Raw genomic sequence first — 21,781 nt, 5'->3', positions numbered from 1 at the left:
TCAAATCACGTAGATGCCATGGCCAAGAAAGCTCACCAGTGCCTCTACTTCCTCAGGAGGCTAAAGAAATTCGGTTTGTCCCCTTTGACTCACCAACTTCTATCAGTGCACGATAGAAAGCATCCTATCTGGATGTATCATGGCTTGGTACAGCAACTGCTCTGTCCAGGACCGCAAGAAGCTGCAGAGAGTTGTGGACACAGCCCAGCACATCACGGACACCAGCCTCCCCTCCTTGGACTCTGTCTTTACCTCTCGCTGTCTTGGTGAAGCAGCCAGCATAATCAAAGACTCCACCCACCCAGGTCATTCTCTCTTCTCTCCTCTCCCATCGGGTAGAAGATACAGGAGCCCGAGGGCAAATACCACCAGACTTAAGGACTTAAGCTTCTATCCCACTGTGATAAGACTATTGAACGGTTCCCTTATATGAAAAGATGGATGGACTCTGACCTCATGATCTACCTTGTTGTGACCTTGCACCTGAGTTCACTGCACTTTCTCTGCAGCTGTGACACTTTACTCTGTACTGTTATTGTTTTTACCTGTACTACATCAGTGCAATCTGTACTAACTCAATGTAACTGCACTGTGTTATGAATTGACCTGTACGATCGGTATGCAAGACAAGTTTTTCACTGTACCTCAGTACAAGTGACAATAATAAACCAATACCAATACCAAGAAAAATACCTAGTTAGCTGTTGATACTGTTTCATCAGAATTAAAAGATTCAGAAAATTAAGGACTTTAATGACAAACGATTAACAATCAACAAGTCAACTATGTGTTATTAATAGAGATGAAAATGCTAAGCCCTTTTCAGTCAGAATGAATTGTGATTTTCAGATCATGCCAGGTTAGAATTGCTGCTGGACAACCTGTCTGCTACTGAGTAATCTTAAAAGTGTAAAGTCTCATTTCTTTGGAAGTACATTTTAAAAATAGAGATTTTTTAAAAAAGAAATTTACAGCTAGTTTTGTGATAGTGAATCTTTTCTTTTAAATCTCATGTGTGCCCTAATTGTTATTTCATCTTAATGTACAATGTGAACTAGAAGCCCAGCTTTATAATTTTCTATTTGCTACAAGTGAGAGTTCCAAATTAGAGGAAATCTAAATCTTTCTGAGTAATTTATGAAGTCCGTGGTGAATACTGCTCCTTTGCTGCCGACAGCAAAATTCTGGCCCTTTATTATAACACAAACATTTTTTTCAGGGAGCCAGCTCGGAACAATGGGTGAAGTGACATTCTTTTGAAAAAGATTATGGTTTCAAAGAACTTGAGTGAAGTTTTCCATTGTGTATATTTTGTGTCAATGGAGCAATTGTACCCTAACACATTCTCACTTATGGGCCTAGTCAATCATTAGGTCGTAAAGCTTCAATATTTTTACTTATATTTATTTGCATATTATATAATGGAATGAATACACCAAAGGTAAAAGCTTTTGATAATCAAACATTCATAGCACAGCAAACATTTTCCAACAGAGATTAAAATACATTAAATACAACAATCATAGGTTTTTGCTACAAATGCAGACGTTTGAGAAATTTAATATTCTTGAGGTACAATCACCAATTTTTAACACCCACCTAAAGAAGAGATTTAGCCCAGAGTTCCAGTCAAGCAATACATTCAATTCAAAGATTGCTGTCAGAGTCTAGTTCTTTAGAGTGCCAACCTTATCTTTTGAATCCATACATGCTTAAAACATTGGGTATTCGACAAGGGTGGTGAGGCCACACATATTCTTGCCCATGATCATCTTCATGTAGCCTTGATCACCCCAATTTAGTCCCCAGCTAGAAAAACGAGAATACGTATTTAATACCTGAAATGGGTTTAGTCACATTTAATAGATAGATCAGCAAAGTCTCTAAATGATTGTCTTCATATAACAGTAGATCTACACATTTTAAAATTAGTGGAATTTAAATCTTCTATGTAGTCTATTCACCCTACACTTCCCTCAGCTCCACATCCCAGTTCATGCCCTTCACACACCTGGATATTGCCACCTAAAAACTTATCCTTGAGTCTTTTTAATGGCAGATTCATCAGACCTCTTATGCCACATTGTGAGAATCTCTCTCTGAACTTGTTCCTTTTCCAAGAGCAACCTCATGTTGCTTCGCTCACCTTTCTACCACAGCTTAACATATGTAATCAGTGAACAATTTGGGTTCTTTCCTACATTAAAAGCATGGCATAACTGAAAATGTACTTTTTCCCAAAAAGCAACGTACAACTTTCTTAACTCTTTGGTGTTTACAGATGATGAATGCCCAAATGTCTTTCATCTGCACAAATTCTAAAATCTTATTCATTCCCCATCTGTTGACTCTCTATTGCAGTACCAGTCACTTACCTGTTTTTGATGATCCAATATTTTTCAGTAGCATTGTTCACGTAACCAACCACCGTCACCACATGGTTGACAACATTGGTACAATCAGGATCATCAAAGATACCTGTAAATAACCTCAGTGTTAGCATAAAATGTAAAGCCCAAATTTCGATGATTAAAACCAAAATTAACAAAATAAGACACGCAACATTGCTGCCAGTTGCATACTTTCAATTAAGTGTTTCAGAGCAGATCCACTCACTACATTTATTATAATCATTCTACTCTTTTAAATCTCAATTCTAAAATCTGTACTGCACTTTCTCCACAACTGTAACACGATATTCTGCACTCTGTTTTCATTTTTATTACCTTGAAGTACTAATGTATGGATGAATGGCACACCAACAAAAGCTTTTCACTGTATCTTCGTACAGGTGATGATAATCAACCAATTCCAAATAATACTTCTATTCAATTTTAAATAATCAATAAAATTTAGATGTTATTTTATCCTTAGTTTTGTATTTTAAAAAATCAACATGTTAATAACATTTCACCTTTATCTATATGCTTGATGGGAGATGGTAGAATGGAGCTTTCAGAAGTTAACTGGATGTTTTGGCTGGGACAAGGTAGAAGATTGGGGCTCTGCATGTTTTGAAAGCACTGATTAATATCTAAAAGTATATGGTTACATTATCATGATTTAAACCATATAATTTGCGACAGATTCTGAAATATGATGTGAAGCTCAAAGTGAAGACTAGAGTAGCAATGATTTTACCTGAGCCTTTAAATTTTAAGAAAGCGGGTGACATGTGAACAGCAACAGTGACTGGTCCATGATTTGCCACTAGCTCCATTATTTTTGACTCAGTCGTCCATTTCAATTTCTTGTAATCAGTGATTTTATCAACAGCAAGAGAACTATCAAATTTGCAATATTTTTTCTGCAGATTGGATGGACAAAAAAACATTTTGTTAAAAGATCATGTTGATTCTCATGATCTTTCTTTTGCACAAATTGAAAAGAAGTGAACATTCCTGAGTGCTTACATTTATGTAAACAAACCGCTGAAACTGCCCCATACATAATCTTGATCTGTCAATGTTAATTGATCTCAATAGGAGCATCTGCAAGAATACTAAATTGACATTAGGATCCTTGGAATGCAGGAGGGAATGACCATTAAGCTCCCATGCTTTATCAGTACAAAGTGTGTGTATACCCACCAGCATCAAAGAGACAACAAGCATTCAAGGTCAAAAGCTGTAATCTGGATAAGACCATAATCATGGTATGACTTCCTAGTTGGGTATTTAAGTGTTGTACGGCACACTTGCATCCAAGCAAACAAGTGCAGAGATCAAACATAGTAAAAGCATCTCAAATATGGAGAACAGGGCTTTGCCTCTGAAGAGTTGACATCTTTCATGGATATTTGCATCCATTGGGTGTGAGTAACACTCTTTATCCCTCTAGTCATTGTATTGGCTGTGGAAGCTGATAAAATCCTCCTGCTCGATAGGATTAGACAGCTTGGAAATTGACACAATGATCGTTATGACCATGAAAGGAGAATCATAGAAGTCCAAGAAATTACGTGACTTTAGTACAGAACAGACCATTGGAGAAGAAGATCTATTGGAGAAATCAATCGACAAATTGGATACACATTATACTGCAATAATAGTGTATTGTCGGCATCCCAGATCCGGTTTAACCATGTAAGTTTTTTTTAGCACTATTAAGAACCAATGAGTTCCTTAAACACTACTGAAGAAAAGATAAATGGAGACTAAATTATAAACCTGAATATCTTCCCAAACTGATAATGGACAGCCATGTTAATCTGCGTAGAATAGAAACATTCAGGCAGTAAGCACACCTTTTCCTCAAATGGATATGAACTACGCATTTCAATTCCTGCATCACGTATGTAATCGAATGCTTTGTACACCCATCCTCCATTGCATCCTTGTGACTTGAAACTCTGTGCACAGTCAATAAGATTTTGTTCACTGAGTTCAGTAAATGTTTTTGTTTTCTTGAACAGTTGTGCTTCCACAGTTGCAACTGCAGCAAAGGCCCAGCAAGCAGCACACTGGCCCTGATGGTAAAGCAGATACATTGAACACATCAATAAAAACAATTTCTTTGGAACTTTTATCACTTTAACTACACCATTCTCGTTCTCATTTAATTCTTCTGTATCTGAATGCCAGCTCTCAGTTCTGCAGACATATCTATTGGGCACTGAAGGTTTCTGCCAACTACTAAATTCTGAGCTGCCCCACTTCTTATATGTCAATAACATATTCAAGGTCGTGCAAATACTGTGCACTTCTCATCAATATCATGTTTTGTTTTACTGTAACAACTTTGCATCACAATTTTGATAACCTCAATATAATGTGAAAAAAACAGCAGCTTGAGTATTATTAGATTCTTGTGGGATAACTTGGACCTGTATTACATTTCTATTCCAAGAAATTCCCTGGAATGGAATGGTCAATCGATGAAAACATGAAGATTTACTACAGGGCATACCTTGGATAATAGTTCCAGCTGTTGATTCACATAAAATATGCTGCAGAACATCCAAATGCAGTTAATGAAAAGTCATCTTATACTGAGTCACTGGCTAAATTCAATAAATCTCATACATTTGAACTTGATAATCAGAAAGGTCACACCATTGTGATGTGCTGAGTTGGTCATAGAAGGAACAGGGTGCAATGAAAAGGTAGTTTGTGGAGCAGGGCATATGTGTTTGTGGGAGGGAGAGGGGTTGGGTGGTGGAAGGGTTATAAAGTGAGCCAGGTTCTCATCCTGAGGGACTTTCAACCGTTTACAGGATTAGATTTATCTGAACACAAGTGAGCGAACAAATGACTTTGCATTATCAGCTCTGACTTTTACATACAATGAAATTTAAAACAAAACTGCAGAGGTTGGAAATCTGAAAGAAAAATTAGTAGAGGGTGAAGTAATTTTAAAAGCCTGAAACATGAATTGTATATCCATCCACAGATGATGCCCGAACTGCTGAGTGATTCCAGCATTTTCCCTTTACTTTACATACCATAACCAAAACTACTGGAGGGTCCAAAGTACTCAGGAGCTGTTCAGAGATTTGTGCTAAGAATGATACAGAAACTCTTCTCTCACTCTTCAATAATGAAAATTGCATCCAAGTAGAAAGTGCCAGCAGTTTAGCACAGATTACTATTGTTGGGTGTTTGTGGAAAAACTAGAGGGCATAAATTTAGGGTAAAGGGTTAGAGCTTTAGAGGGGATCTGAGAGGAAACATTTTCACCCAGAGAGTTGTGAATACTTGGAATTAACCTCATGCAAGAATAGAGGAAGCAGAATTGCTGGCAGCATTTAGAAAGTGTCTAGACAGGCACTTGAATCACCTGGTCATTGAAGACTACAGGGCGGGTGTTGGAAGATGGGATTAGTATGGATGGGTGCCCATTGGTTGGCGTGGACATGGTGGGCCGAATGGCCTACTTCCGCGCTGCATGACTCTTCCACTCGATTGAGCATATTTAACTATTTACATATTGCAACAAATGAGATATTGAAAAGTAAACTGCACCTGGTCTTTTATCTTAGAAACAAAGCCCAAATTGCGCCAATCCTTTGAGTGTGGAATGGTATAGAACTCCTGCAGGCCAGCGGCTGAGAAAAGTTGCTCCTCTTGTTTTGGCAAATGGTTTGAAAAATCCTGACCAAAGAATTGATCGTCCTGCTGAAAATGCTTGGTGTGCTGAGGGAAAAGTGATGCAGAATTAAATATCGTTTATGTCCATAAAGGAGAAGCAAATATCTCTAAAGGACCAAGTAAATGGATCTCATTTCTCATGACATTGCTTGTTGAGTTTAAAGTTGCTGAGGTTCACAATCTAAGTCCATACACAAAACGAGTGATCCTGATTGAGAGCTGATACAGGCTGGTTTCTAGATTCATTTTCCATTATTTCCAGATTTTAACCCAAGGATTCTCTTATTAACATGCACTGTAAATTGATCTTTGAGAAGGCTGTGAAGGTTGTAGAGAGAGTGCAGAAAACATTTACGAGAATGATTGCAGTGATGAGGGATACCAGATATAAAGTTGGTCTGGAGAAAAAAAAGTGGACAGAACACTTGCTAGAGGTGCCTCAGAACATGACGAGCTCAGATAGGCAAATAGGGTGACACTGTTCCCATGAAAGGAAAGTTTGAGGATCAAGGCGCATCGATTTTAAACTTTGGCTGAAAAGTATTCAGAGGAATGTGAAGACAACATTTTTTTCTGCAGAAGGTGTTAACAGTCTGTGGAGGAAGTGGAAACAGAATCAGTTTCTTCAAGAAGAAATTGGATATGGACTGGAGAGAGAATAACCTGTGCAGGAATGTGGGAGCAGTACCAGGGGTACAGGATGGGTGGGTTTGCTGTACCTGGAGCGAGCATGGATTTACTGGGCCAAACTGCCTCCTTCAATGCCATAACAATTCTATGAATTTTATGGTCAAAGGCCACTTTCGATGTACGTTTTCCTTCTTTGTCTTGGGCAGAAATGGGTCCCTTGTTTTCCGTCTTAATTATTTCAATAGAATATAGTTTTGACATTAGATTTGTGGTTTAATTTTGCAATATCAGCTCTGATTTTGACATGCAATGAAATTTTAAAGACACTGCAGTTGTTGGAATTCTGAAATTAAAAAGTAGGATGGAGCAAAGTAATTTTAAAAACGTGAAACATGAATTGTTTATCCATCCACAGATGACGCCTGAACTGCCGAGTGCTTCCAATATTTTCCCTTTACTTTTCATACCGTAATTACAACTACTGGAGGTTCCAAAGTACTGACGAGGAGTTCAGAGATTTCTGCTGAGAATGATACAGAAAATCTTCTCTCTTTTCAATAATGAAAATCGCATCCAAGTAGAATGTGCCAGTGGCTTAGCACAGACTATTACTGTTGGGTGCTTTTTGATAAAAATTGAGGACATAGATTTAGGGTAAAGGGTTAGAGCTTTAGAGGGGATTTGAGGGAAAACTTTTTCACCCAGAGAGTGGTGAATACTTGGAATTCACCTCATGTAAGAGTAGTGGGAGCAGAATTGCTGACAACGTTTAAAAAGTGTCCAGATAGGCACTTGAATCACGTGTTCATTGAAGACTTCTGGGCAGATTCTGGAAGATGGATTAGTAAGGATGGGTGCCCATTGGTTGGCGTGGACATGGTGGGCCGAATGGTCTGTTTCCATGCTGCATGACTCTATGACTCTATTGAGCATATTTTACAATTTACATTTGGGACAAATGAGACATTGAAAAATAAGAGGCACCTAGTCTTTTGACTTGGAAAGAAAGCCAAAATCATGCGAATCCTTTGACTGCAGAACGGCATGGAACTCATGCAGGCCAGCATCCGAGAAAAATTGCTCCTCTTGTTTTGGCAAATGTTTTGCAAAATTCTGAGAAAAGAATTGCTCTTCCTGCTGAAAATGCTTGGTGTGCTGTGGGAAAAGTCATGCAGAATTAAGTATTGATTATGTCCTTGAAGGAGAATCAAATATCTCCAAAGGACAAAGTAAATGAATCTCATTTCTCATGACATAGCAACTTCTCATGACATAACAATGGAGTTTAAGGTTGTTGAGGTTCATAATCTAAGTCCATAGACAAGACCGTGACCCTGTTTGAGATCTGATACAGGCTAGTTTACGAAGCCAATCTAGAATCATTTCCCATTATTTCTAGATTTTTAACCCAAGGATTCTCTCATTAACCTGTACTATAAATTGATCCTTGATAAAGCCGTGAAGGTTGCAGAGAGGGAGTTGGAAGATATTTATGAGAATGAATACAGTGATGAGGGATACCAGATATAAGTTTGGACTGGAGAGAAAAAGGTTGAGAGGACATTTGCTAGAGGAATATCAGGCCATGCCTAGTTCAGATAGGCAAATAGGGTGAATATGTTCTCATGAAAGGGGATTTTGGGGATCAGGGGACATGGATTTAAAATTTTGGATAAAAGTATACAGATGAATGTGAGGACAACATTATTTTATTTAGAAGTAGTTAACAGTCTGTGGAGGAGGTTGAAACAGAATCAATCAATTTCTTCAAGAGGGCATTGGATATGGACTGGAGAGAGAATAATCGGTATAATAATGCGGGAGCAATAGCAGGGGAATGGGATGGGTGGCCTTGCTCTACCTGGAGCCAGCAGAGATTTACTGTGCCAAACTGCCTCTTTCAATACCATAACAAGTCTGTGAATTTTATGGTCAAAGGCCACTTTCGTTGTCTATTTCCCTTCTTTGTCTTGGGCAGAAATTAGTCATTTGTTTTCCATCTTAATTATTTAAATGGACTATTTTCTTGACATTAGATTTGAGGTGAACTTGAATATTTTGGAAGAAGGAGCGATTTATAGTCTTTTTTGCAAGAAATAAGAAAGGGAATTTCAAGATGTTCCTAGTCATGGAAACAAGGAATCCCACGGTGCAGATGGAGGCTTTTCTGCTTATGGCGTCTCTGCAAGCTCATTGAAAGAGCTATCCAGTTAATCCCTTTGCCCAGTCCTTTCCCTGTATCCCAGCAACATTTTCCTTGTATATCCAGCTACATTTTGAAAGTAGGTATTGAATTGATGGAATCATCGTTTTGGTCAATTCTTTCCATACCAAAATATCTTTCCATGTGAAATAAAATCTTGCAAGCTCCTATTTGCATCCATTTGGATGTTTCAATGAAACATCCATATACTTGGAGACAAATTGTGGTTCAACGTTGGTGGAAGGGTAATGAAATAAGGCAGGTTCTCATCCAGTGGTTCATTTTAGCTGTTGAAGTTGGTTGGTGTGTACATGGTGGGCTGAATGGCCTGTTTCCATGCAGCATGACTCTATGACTCTATTGACCATGTTTTACAATTTGCATATTGAGACAAATGAGACATTGAAAAGTCAGTGTTACCTGGTCTTTTAACTTTGAAAGAAAGCCCAAATTGTACGAATCCTTTGACTGCGGAATGGTATGGAACTCATGCAGGCCAGCGTCTGAGAAAAATTGCTCTTCTTCCTTTGGCAAATGGTTTGCAAAATTCTGACTAAGTTCTTCATCCTGCTGAAAATTCTCGTCCTGCTGAAAATTCTTGGCGTGCTGAGGAAAAAGTCATGCAGAATTAAATATTATTTATGTCCATTAAGGAGAAGCAAATATCTCCAAGGGATTAAGTAAATGGATTTCATTTCTCATGTCATGGTATGTTGCGTTTAAAGTTGCTGAGGTTCACAATCTAAGTCGATGGACAAAACTATGACCCTGATTGAAAGCTGATACAGGCTGGTTTACGAAAGCAATCTAGAATCATTTACCATTATTTCCAGTTTTTAACTCAAGGATTCTCTCATGAACTGCACTGTAAATTGATGTTTGAGAAGACTGTGAACCTTCTACAGAAGGTGCAGAAAATATTTACGAGAATGATTACAGTGATCAGGGATATCAGATATAACACTGGTCTGGGAAAAAAAAAGGTTGAGAGGACATTTGCTAGAGTTGTTTCAGACCATGACAAGTTCAGATAGGCAAAGAAGTTGAAACTATTCTCACGAAAAGAAATTTTGGGTATCACGGAACATGGATTTAAAATCTGGGGCAAAAAGTATACCAAGGAATGTGAGGACAACATTATTTTATGTAGAAGTAGTTAACAGTCTGTGGAGTAGATGGGAACAGAATCAATCAGTTTCTTCAAGAGGACGTTGGATATGAACTGGAGAGAGAATAATCTGTGTGGGAATGTGGGAGCAATAGCAGGGGTATGTGATGTGCAGGTTTGCTTGACCTGGAGCCAGCATGGATTTATTGGGCCAAACTGCCTCCATCAATTCCATAACAATTCTATGATTTTTATGGTTAAAGGCCACTTTCAATGTACCTTTTCCTTCTTTGACTTGGGCAGAAATTGGTTGCTTGTTTTCCATCTTATTGATTTAAATAGAATATTGCTTGACATTGTATTTGATGTGTATTTGAGATGTACTCCCTCACTCGATTGAGCATATTTTACAATTTGCGTTATGAGACAAATGAGACATCAAAAAGTAAGAGCCACCTGGTCTTTTGACTTGGAAAGAAAGCCCAAATTGTGCAAATCCTTCGACTGCAGAATGGTATGGAACTCCTGCAGGCCAGCATCTGAGAAAGATTGCTCCTCTTGTTTTGGCAAGTGGTTTGCAAAATTTTGACCAAAGAATTGATCGTCCTGCTGACAATGCTTGGTGTGCTGAGGGAAAAGTGATGCAGAATTAAATATTGTGTATGTCCATAAAGGAGAAGCAAATATCTCTAAAGGACCAAGTAAATGGTTCTCATTTCTTATTATATAGCATGTTGAGTTCAAAGTTGCTGAGGTTCACCATCTAAGTCTATCGACAAAACTGTGACCCTGATTGAGAGCAGGTACAGGCTGCTTTACGTAGCCAATCTAGAATCATTTTCCATTATTTCCAGTTTATAACCCAAGGATTCTCTGATGAACTGCACTGTAAATTGATGTTTGAGAAGACTGTGAATGTTCTAGAGAAGGTGCAGAAAATATTTACGCAAATGATTACAGTGATGAGGGATATCAGGTATAACACTGGTCTGGAAAAGAAAAGTTGAGAGGACATTTGCTAGAGGTATTTCAGATCATAACTAGTTCAGAGAGTCAAATAAGTTGAATACCGGTGACCCACAAGGATCGGTTGTGGGACCTCTGCTTTTTGTGATTTTTATTAATGACTTGGATGAGGGGGTAGAAGGGTGGGTTGGCAAGTTTGCTGATGACACAAAGGTTGGTGGTGTTGTTGATAGTGTAGAGGATTGTCGAAGATTGCTGAGGGACATTGGTAGGATGCAGAGCTGTGCTGAGAAGCGGCAGGTGGCGTTCAATCCGGAGAAGTGTGAGGCGGTACACTTTGGACAAGGACAAACTCCAAGGCAGAGTACAAAGTTAATGGCAGGACTCTGGGTAGTGTGGAGGAGCAGAGGGATCTGGGGGTCCATATCCACAGATCCCTGAAAATTGCCTCACAGGTGGATAGGGTAGTTAAGTAAGCTTATGGGATGTTAGAATTCATAAGTTGTGGGATCAAGTTTAAGAGCCGCGAGGTAATGATGCAGCTCTACAAAACTCTGGTTAGACTACACTTAGATTACTGTGTCCAGTTCTGGTCATCTCATTATAGGAAGGATGTGGAAGCGTTGGAAAGGGTGCAGAGGAGATTTACCAGGATGCTGCCTGGTTTAGAGAATATGCATTATGAAGAGGGACTAAGGGAGCTAGGGCTTTGCTCTTTGGAGAGAAGGGGATGAGATGAGACATGATAGAGGTATACAAAATATTAAGAGGAATAGATAGAGTAGACAGCCAGCGCCTCTTTCCCAGGGCACCAATGCTCAATAAAAGAGGGCATGGCTTTAAAGTAATGGGTGGGAAATTCAAGGGAGATATCAGAGGAAGGTTTTTTACCCAGAGAGTGGTTGGGGCATGGAATGTGCTGCCTGGGGCGGTGGTGGAGGCAGGTACATTGGTCAAATCCAAGAGATTACTAGATAAGCATATGGAGGAATTTAAAATAGAGGGATATGTGGGAGGAAGGGGTTAGATAGTCTTAGGTGAGTTTAAAAGTCAGCACAACATTGTGGGCCGAAAGGCCTGTATAGTGCTGTACTGTTCTATGATTCTACAATTCCATGAAACCATTCTCACGAAAGGAAATTTTAGGTATCACGGAACATGGATTTAAAATCTGGGGCAAAAAGTATACCAATGAATGTGAGGACAACATTATTTTATGCAGAAGTAGTTAACAGTCTGTGGAGTAGATGGGAACAGAATTAATTAGTTTCTTCAAGAGGACATTGGATATGGACTGGCGAGAAAATAATCTGTGCAGGAATGTGGGAGCAATAGCAGGGGTATGCGATGCGCGGGTTTGCTCAACCTGGAGCCAGCATGGATTTTCTGGGCTAAACTGCCTCCATCAATGCCTTAATTATTCTATTGTGGTGACTCACTGCACCGGCATCGAACCGGCTCCCGACATCGCAAACGTCGTCGGAGGCCCCTATCCAAGATGGTGCAGGGCCCTCCTTCTTCTCCATCATTGGGCTAGGAAAGCTCACGTGCGGGAAGGTCAGGTGACCCGTGTCTAACGTCAACGCGGGAACTGTAACGCGGGAAGCTTTCTGGTATTAAAGGCGCACCGTGCCCCTGTTGTTCATTCGATTTCTGACTTCTAACAATCGACTCTGTGTCTTCATTTCATCATGTGTAGCTAGTTGCTACGCTATGATTTTTATGGTCAAAGGCCACTTTTGATGTACATTTTCCTTCTTTGTCTTGGGCAGAAAATGGTCACTTGTTTTCCATCTTATTTATTTAAATAGAATATTATCTTGACATTAGATTTGAGGTGAATTTGAATATTTTTTGAAAATGGAGCGACTTATTGTCATTTTTACCACAAATAAGAATGGGAATTTCAAAATGTTCCTTGCCATGATATCAAGGATTCCCACGGTACAGATGGAGGCTATTCTGCTCATCGTATCTCTGTCAGCTCGTTGAAAGAGCTATCCAGTTAACATCTTTGCCCAGTCCTTTCCCTGTATCCCAGCAACATTTTCCTTGCATATCCAGCTACATTTTGAAAGTAGGAATTGAATTGATGGCATCATCGTTTTGGTCAATTCTTTCCATATCAAAATAACTTTCCATGTAAAATAAAATATTCCAAGTTCCCAATTGCATTCATTTGGATGTTTCAGTGAACAATATACTTGGAGACAAACTGTGCTTCAATGGCGGTGGAAGGGTGATAAACTGAGTGAGGTTCTCATCTGGTGGGACTTTTTTTTAAGCAGATTATAGTTTATCTGCTAATTTATTTGAACTCATGCAAACAAAGCAATAAATTTGCAATATCAGCTCTGATTTCTATGAACAATGAAATTTTAAAAAGACTGTAGATATGGGAATTCTGAAATAAAAAGGAGAACAGGTCAAACTAATTTTAAGATCCAGAAAAATGAATTGTCTATCCATGCACAGAAATGGCCTGACCCACAGGGTGCTTGTAGCATTTTGCTTTTACATATCATAATGAAAACAACTGGAGGGTCCAAACTACTGGGGAGTTGTTCAGAGATTTCTGATGAGAATGATACAGAACCTCTTCTCTCACTTTTCAATAATGAAAATCACATCAAAGTAGAATGAGCCAACAGCTGAGCACTGTCTAATATTCTTGGTGTTTGTAGCTAAAATCAGAAGGCAAAGATTCAGGGCAAGGAGTGAGATGTTTAGAGGGGATGAGGTGAACCTTCTTCACCCAGAGAATGGTGAATACTTGGAATGCACTATCTGTCAGAGTGGAGGAAGCAGAATTGTTGACAGCATCTGGTAAGTGTCTAGACAGGCAATTGAATCACCTGGTCATTGAAGACAATGGGGCAGGTGCTGTAAAATAGGATTAGTATGGATGGGTGCCCATTGGTTGGTGTGGACACGGTGGGCTGAATGGCCTATTTCCATGCTGCATGACTCTGTGACTCTATTCAGCATATTTTACTATTTGCATATTGAGACAAATGAGACATTGAGAAGTAAGAGGCACCTGATCTTCTGCCATGGAAAGAAAGCCCAAATTGTGCGAATCCTTTGACAGCGGAATGGTATGGAACTCCTGCAGGCCAGCGTCTGAGAAAAATTGCTCCTCTTGTTTTGGCAAATGTTTTGCAAAATCCTAACCAGAGAATTGCCTGTCTTGCTGAAAATTCTTGGCTTGCTGAGTAAAATGTGATGCAGAATTAAATATTGTTTACGTACATAAAGGAGAAGCAAATATCTCCAAAGGACCAAAAAAAGGATCTCATTTCACATGACATAGCATGTTGAGTTTAATGTTGCTGAGGTTCACAATCTAAGTCGACGGACAGAACTGTGACCTTGATTGAGAGCTGATACAGGCTGGTTTATGAAGCTAATCTGGAATCATTTTCCATTATTTCCAGTTTATATCCCCAAGGATTCTCTCATTAACCTGCAGTGTAATTTGACCTTTGAGAAGGCTGTGGAGGTTTTAGAGGGAGTGCAGGAAAGATATACAAGAATGATTGCAATGATGAGGGATACCAGATATAAGGTTGGACTGGAGAGAAAAAGGTTGAGAGGACATTTGCTAGAGGTGTCTCAGACCACGACTAGTTCAGACAGGCAAATAGGGTCCATATGTTCCCATGAAAGGGAAGTTTGAGGATCAGGGAGTATGGATTTAAAATTTTGGGCTAAAAGTATACAGAGGAATGTGAGTACAATATTTGTTATGCAGAATGAATTCATTGTCTGTGGAGGAGCTGGAAACAGAATCAATCAGTTTCTTCAAGAGGATATTGGATATGGACTGGAGAGAGAATAATCTGTGCAGCAACGTAGGAGCAATAGCAGGGGTACGGGATGGGTGAGCTTGCTCTACCTGGAGCCAGCACAGATTTACTGGGAAAAACTGCCTCCTTCAATCCTGCAACAATTATTTGAATTTTATGGTCACTTTCGATGTGAAAGTTTATAGAACACAGAACACTACAGCACAGCACAGGCTCTTTAGCCCATGATGTTGTGCTGGTATTTTATCCTGCTCTAAGATCTATCTAACCCTTCCCTCCCACATAGCCCCCTATTTTTCTGTCATTCATGTGTCTATCTTAGAGTCTCTTAAATGTCCCTAATGTATCTGCCCCCACAACCTCTGCCGGCAGTACGTTCCACTTTTTGTCCATTTTGTCTTGGGCAGAAATTGGTTGCTTATTTTCCTTCTAAATTACTGAAATATATTATTGCCTTGACATTTGATTTGTGGTCAATTTGATTCTTTTGGGAAGATGGAGCAGTTTATTGTCTATTTTACCACAAATAGGAAAGAGAATTTTAAAATATTCCTAGTCATGAAATCAAGGAATTCCATAGTGTAGGTGGAGGCTATTCTGCTCATCACGTCTCTGCCAGCTCATTGAAAGAGCTGTCCAGTTAAACCCTATCCCCAGTTCTGTCCCTGTATGCCAGCTACATTTTTCTTGTATATCCAGCTACATTTTGAAAGTTAGTATTGAATTGTTGGCATCATCCTTTTGGTCAATGCATTCTATATCAAAATATCTTTTCATGTAAAATAAAATCTTCCAAGTTCCCAATTGCATCCTTTTGGATTGTTCACTGATTCTAAGCTTGGAGACAAATTGTAAATCATGGGTGGTGTAAAGCTGCTAAAATGAGCCAGGTTCTCGTCTACTGGGACTTTCAGCAGATTACAGGATTAGATTTATCTGAACCCATGCAAATAAATGCCTTTGTAATATCAGCTCTGGTTTTTATATGCCATGAAATTTTTTAAAACTGCAGATATCTGCAATCTGAAACAAAAAGTAGGACAGAGGAAACTAATTTTAAAATCCTGAAACATGAAATCTTTATCCATCCACAAATGATACCTGACCTGCAGAGTCCTTCCAGCCTTTTTCCTTTACATACCATAACTGTGCTATCTTCCTGCAGAACAACTGGAGGGTACAAAGTGCTGGGGAGGTATACAGAGATTTCTGCTGAGAACGATACAGAAACTCTTCTCTCACTTTCCAATAATGAAAATCGCATCCAAGTCGAAAGTGCCAGCAGCATAGTACAGACTATCTTGTGGGGTGTTTGTGGATAAAACTAGAGTGCATAGGTTTAAGGTAAAGGGTTAGAGGAAATCTGACTAGACCTTTTTCACTCAGAGAGTGGTGAATACTTGGAATGCACATCCAATAAGAGTAGAGGAAGCAGAATTACTGACAGCATTTAAAAAGAGTCCAGACAGGCACTTGAATCACCTGGTCATTGAAGACTTCTGGGCAGGTGCTGGAAGGTGGGACTAGTAAGGATGTGTACCCATTGGTTAGCATGAACATAGTGGGCTGAATGGCCTGTTTCCATGCTGCATGACTCTGTGACTCTATTGACCATATTTTACAATATGCATATTGAGCCAAATGAGACATTGAAAAGTTAGAGTTACCTTGTCTTTCCTCTCGGAAAGAAATCCCAAATTGTCCAAATCCTTCGACTGCGGAATGGCATGGAACTCATGCAGGCTAGCGTCTGAGAATGATTGCTCCTCTTGTTTTGACAAATGGTTTGCAAAACCCTGACCAAAAAATTGCCCGTCCTGCTGAAAATGCTTGGCCTTTGTGAATACCTGAGAGAAAAGTGATGCAGAATTAAACATTGTGCATGTTCATAAAATAGAAGCAAATATCTCTAAAGGACCAAGTAAATGGATCTTCTTTCTCATGACATAGCATGTTGAGTTCAAAGTTGCTGAGGTTCACAAACTAAGTCCATGGACAAAACTGTGACCCTGATTGAGGGCTGATACAGGCAGGTTTATGAGGCCAATTTAGAATCACTTTCCATTATTTCCAATTTTATAACCCAAGGATTCTCTCACTAACCTTCACTGTAAATTAATCTTTGAGAGGGCTGTGAAGGTTGTAGAGAGCGTGCAGAAAAGATTTAAGAGAATGATTGCAGTGTTGAGGGATACCAGATATAAGGTTGGATTGAAGCAAAAAATGTAGAGAGGACATTTGTTGGAGGTGTCTCAGAACACGACTACTTTTGATAGGCAAAAAGGGTGAAGCTCTTCCAATGAAAGGAAAATTTGAGGATCACGGAGCATGGATTTAAAATTTTGTGCTAAGAGTATACAGAGGAATGTGAGGACATCATTTTTTATGCAGAAGTATTTAGCGGTCTGTGGAGGAGGTGAAAACAGAATCAATCAGTCTCTTCAAGAGGAAATTGGATATGGACTTGAAAGAGAGTAATCTGTGCAGAAATGTGACAGCAATAGCCTGGGTACGAGGTGGGTGAGTTTGCTCTACCTTGAGCTAGCATAGATTTAATGGGCTAAACTGCCTCCTGCAATGTCATAACATTTCTATGAATTTTATGGTCAAAGGCCATTTTCGATGTCTATTTTCCTTCTTTGTCTTGGGCAGAAATTGGTCTCTTGTTTTCCATCTTAATTATTTAAATAAAATCTTTTCTTGACATTTGAACTGAGGTCATATTTGAATATTTTGGTAAAGTGGTCCTCATGACCATGTGGGTTTTTCCTAGATACTCTTATTGTCTCCCACATGCCAACGATGCGCTGCTCGGAAATGTAAATGGCTGCTGAAGATTGGCCCCAGTCAGTGGCTGGCAGGAGAATCAGGATGAGAGGAGATGGTGTGGAAATGGGATTAGTGTAGAAGGATGATAGATGGTGCATCCAGATGCAGTGAGATGAAGGATCTGATTTCTGTGCTGTAGGACTTCAGGACTCTGTATCTGTCTCCACTTCAACTGTTTTTTCCTACACCGGTAAGTAATTTCTTATAGGAAACAGCTAACCAAATCCTTTCAGAAGGATTTTCTTTGGAGCTTGATTTTCACTATATCTGAATAACTTTTTCTTTGAGTCCACTTCCAGGTTTCCCTAATCGCAAACCTTACCGGATTAGCCAGGGTCTTGGAGACAACAGACAAAATTAACATCACAAGGATAGAAAGCTCCATGTTGAAGCACCCAATGGATCAAATTTGTCTTTGTGAAAATCTGTGGGCAATAAAAGAAGCAGAGGGTGAACAGGAATTACAAGTTAACGATCTCACACTTCTGCCCTTCTTATAAGGAATCCCTGTTAATGGAGCAATATTGCTTAAAGTGCCTAGTTACAGGTTCCAGTTTTAACTTCATTACCAGCAAGCGTTTGTGGCCATTCTGTGAGCTCTATGACAATTCCATACATGAAGGGGTCCCAGTTCCTGGTCCCATTGGAGAAGAACTGTTTAGCCAGGGATTACTTTTGTACTAACTGATGAGAAAGAGAGGCTGGATGAGTGGGCACAGCCCATCATTATATCTCTTAAACAGACTCACACTACTTCCCTCCTCACCGTCTCCCCCTCCCCCAGCAAGGGAAAGATGGAAAAAAGAAAACTTAAACATATAATGAGCCAAAAATTGTCACAAATAATAAGGACCTGTGGGGGACAGGTTCAATTGATAATCTGTACTGAATCAGCTAATGACAGCTGTGTTCCTAAATATTGGTTTCCAGTCACCACCACCCATTTCCTATCATTTCTACCCAATGGGAGGACTATAGTATTATTCCCATTTCTTTTTAGCCAGCTGATTTCCTATATTTTCACACAGAATACAGAGGCTGACCTCTTGAGAAGGTTCCATCTGGAGAGTGACCAATCCTCTTTGTGCTATATGACTACCCAGTAGCCTGTGCTATCTTCCTGCAGAGGCTGGACAATAAAAAATGCCAATTTGCTATACTACATTTTTATCATATGACATAATTCTGTACTGAGTTCATTTCATATTTCTTTGTCATTGTTTCAACCTTGTTCATGGCTTAACATTTCCATTAACATTTGCTGTGGATATGCATGCATTCATACAGAAACACCTCATAGACTATTTTTGATTTATTACTATCAGACCAGAAAAATGGGTTCCCTCTGTCTTAGAGAAGAACAAAACTTACCTTGTGAAGGAGTTGCTTGTGAATTGAGATTGAGCTGTTCAGTGTTGGAGCTGGAGTTTTGAATTGATTTATATACCCTTGGAAAATACAAGAATAACCTCCCTAGTAATCTCCTAAATTACCCCAATTGCTGGATAATGTTTTAAGCCCATCATTACCTTCTTCTAGACCCACCCATTGATCTAATGGATTGTGTGAATTTGTTTAATGGGTTAATCCATCAATTCACACTAGTGACCTAAAATCATATAATGGTGCCCAAGCATGTTCTTTACAGATAATGGTAAGATTATGTTACTTTGATAGTACAGGAGTCAATTGTGTGTTTTCTGTGTAGAACAGTTCAATGGAGAGCTGATTATAGTTGTGAAGTGCTACTTAATATAACGCTGAGTTTGGGAAATATCCAATTTATGTTACAATCTGAATGCCAAGTTTCTAAAAAGACATTCTTTTTCCTCTTTTAATCTCTGCACAGCCTCCAGTATCGACCTCCATTTGATCTAAAGTTAGCAATATTTTAACACTGCTCTCCAATAGACTGTAGTTCGTGTTGTATTTATTTATTTATTGAATGTTGACTTTCTGTAAGCAACAGGTGATGATTGTAAACCTATGTTATGTTCTGGGATTTCCCAGCACTCTTCTCTCCATTGATGACTTCAGAACAGTGGCATCTTGCCCCCTATGATTGGAGTCTATACCTGTTCAAAATCAGTTCCTCACAATGGTTATAGGTTTTGAGCTAATGGTCAACTTAGCTTTAATATTGCACACACAATAAGCTACTTTGACCAGTGCCATGATTTCAGTCACCTGGTGGAATGTCAAAGCACAATGGGAGAATGATGACTTTTTTCACAACTTGAGTGTCAGTGAGAAACAAGACAGGCCAATCTTATTTTCCTAATGTCCACTCTTCCCCCCAATATTATACTTTCAATTGCATTATTTTGCTCAGTGCATCATGATATCAAGGTCACGATCAGAAAATTTTTCATTGCCATCATGTATCTCATGTATCCTCATCCAAACTAATACTACTTAAATCTTTTACCATTTATTTGTTTACCAGTCATAAATATGCTACCATAAAGCCAGTCTTTATACTGAGACCGTGTATTTATTGAATTTTGTTTTTCTATCACCAAAGCTACACACAAATTAAGATTTTAAATTCTCAACCTGATTAAATATGAGATTTCAGTTCTGCATTCATCTATCTCCCTGTGAAGGCAACCTCCCATCATCAATTCTGCCACCATCTGCACCGCATGGCAGGCTGGAAGAGACGGGAGGGGCTGAATCCTTTACTCTTGTCCCCATGACAATCCTACTGCAAATTAATTGGGGACGAAACCGGAAAATAATTTTATTTGGCAATGCAAGAAAACTCAATCCGTCAAGGATTGCCTGACTGATTCACCTCAGACTCTTCCCATGTGATAGCAAGCAGTCCACTTTGGGGAGGATGCAATAACTTTGCAGGACAGTATCAAATCAAACCGGCTATCACTGGGTTTGATACCGACAGAAATGAATAGGACTGAGCAATACATTTGCTCAAACTCCATTCTTCAAACAACCATTGATTATTTCCAGGATGAAAGAAGTCTCGCGGCAATTTTACATGTTAGCTTCATCCATCTTATTCAATAACTTCAACCAAATGTAATGTCAGATGAATGAGAAAGCAGCACTTCACCAGATCCCCTCAGTTTCCCCAGAGGCACGATTGTGTACCTTTTACTTAGCCATTTTTTTGAGATGCTGATTTCACTGGTAAGGCCAAGATATATTATCCTTCATTTCCTTTGAGAAAGTGATGGTGATTTACCTTCTTGAACCACTGCAGTACTTCTGGTGCAGATCCTCCCATGGTGCGACTGGGGAGGGACTTCCAGAATTTAGACCCAGTGACAATGAAGCAGCAGGGGTATGTTTCCAAATCAGGAACTCAGCAGGTCAGGCAGCATCCGTGGAGAAAAGCAGATGGCCAATGTTTCGGGTCAGGACCTCTCTTTGCGACTTGGGAGGGGAACCTGCAGGTGGTGGTGAGCCCATGCACTTGCTGCCCTTGTCCTCCTTGTTGGTAGGGGCCAAGGTGTGGGAGATGCTTGCGGAGCAGCCTAGGCGAGTAACTGTATGTTAATGGTACACACTGAAGTCATTATGTGCCAGTGGGGAAGAGAAGGAATATTTAGAGTGTTGGAGCAGGCGCCAATGAAACAGGCTGCTTTGTCCAAGGTGGTGTTAACCTTATGTTGGAGTATTACCCATCCAGACAAATGACGAGTATTCCATCCCACAGCTAACTTGTGTCTTGTAAATGGTGTAAAGGGTTTTGGTGTGTCAGTAGGTAAGTCACTTGTCACCAGGGTATTTATGTGGCTGGTGATGGCAATATCATTGAGTGTCGAGCGCTGATGGTTAGATTGTCATTGCCTGGCACTTTAGTGGCATGAATATTAATTCCCACTTATCAGCTCAAGCTTGAATGTTGTCAAGACCCTGTTGCATGCAGGCATGGACTGCTTCATATTTAAACAAATTGTGAATCGAATTGGCCTTTGTGAAAATATCAGCAAGGATATCATGTTTGACTTTATGATGGATGGAAGGTCATTACTGAAGCAGCTGAAGATCTTTGTGCTCAGGACACTGCCTTTGAAAACTTATGCAGTGATGTCCTGCAGCTGAGACAATTAACTTCCAGCAATTATAACCACTTTCCTTTGTTCTAGGTATGATGCCAACCATCGTAAGTTTTCCCTTT

General features: G+C 39.5%; 1 protein-coding gene across 1 annotated transcript; it reads right to left on the bottom strand.

Annotated features, from left to right (window-relative positions):
- Positions 1–1,712: 1,712 nt before the first annotated feature.
- LOC127582707 (procathepsin L-like) lies at positions 1,713–20,884 on the bottom strand. The gene is made up of 6 exons (XM_052038269.1): positions 20,843–20,884; positions 16,473–16,652; positions 9,343–9,528; positions 3,984–3,999; positions 2,376–2,478; positions 1,713–1,809 (listed from the first exon to the last, which is right to left on the bottom strand). Exons 1-6 carry the CDS (start codon positions 20,882–20,884, stop codon positions 1,713–1,715), a joined length of 624 nt encoding a protein of 207 aa, XP_051894229.1.
- Positions 20,885–21,781: the final 897 nt, after the last annotated feature.

This window comes from Pristis pectinata, chromosome 24, assembly GCF_009764475.1.
Source record: "Pristis pectinata isolate sPriPec2 chromosome 24, sPriPec2.1.pri, whole genome shotgun sequence".
Classification (NCBI taxonomy): Eukaryota; Metazoa; Chordata; class Chondrichthyes; order Rhinopristiformes; family Pristidae; genus Pristis; species Pristis pectinata.
The sequence above is the reverse complement of the archived record's forward strand: the minus strand, read 5'-3'. Positions and strand labels throughout refer to the sequence as shown.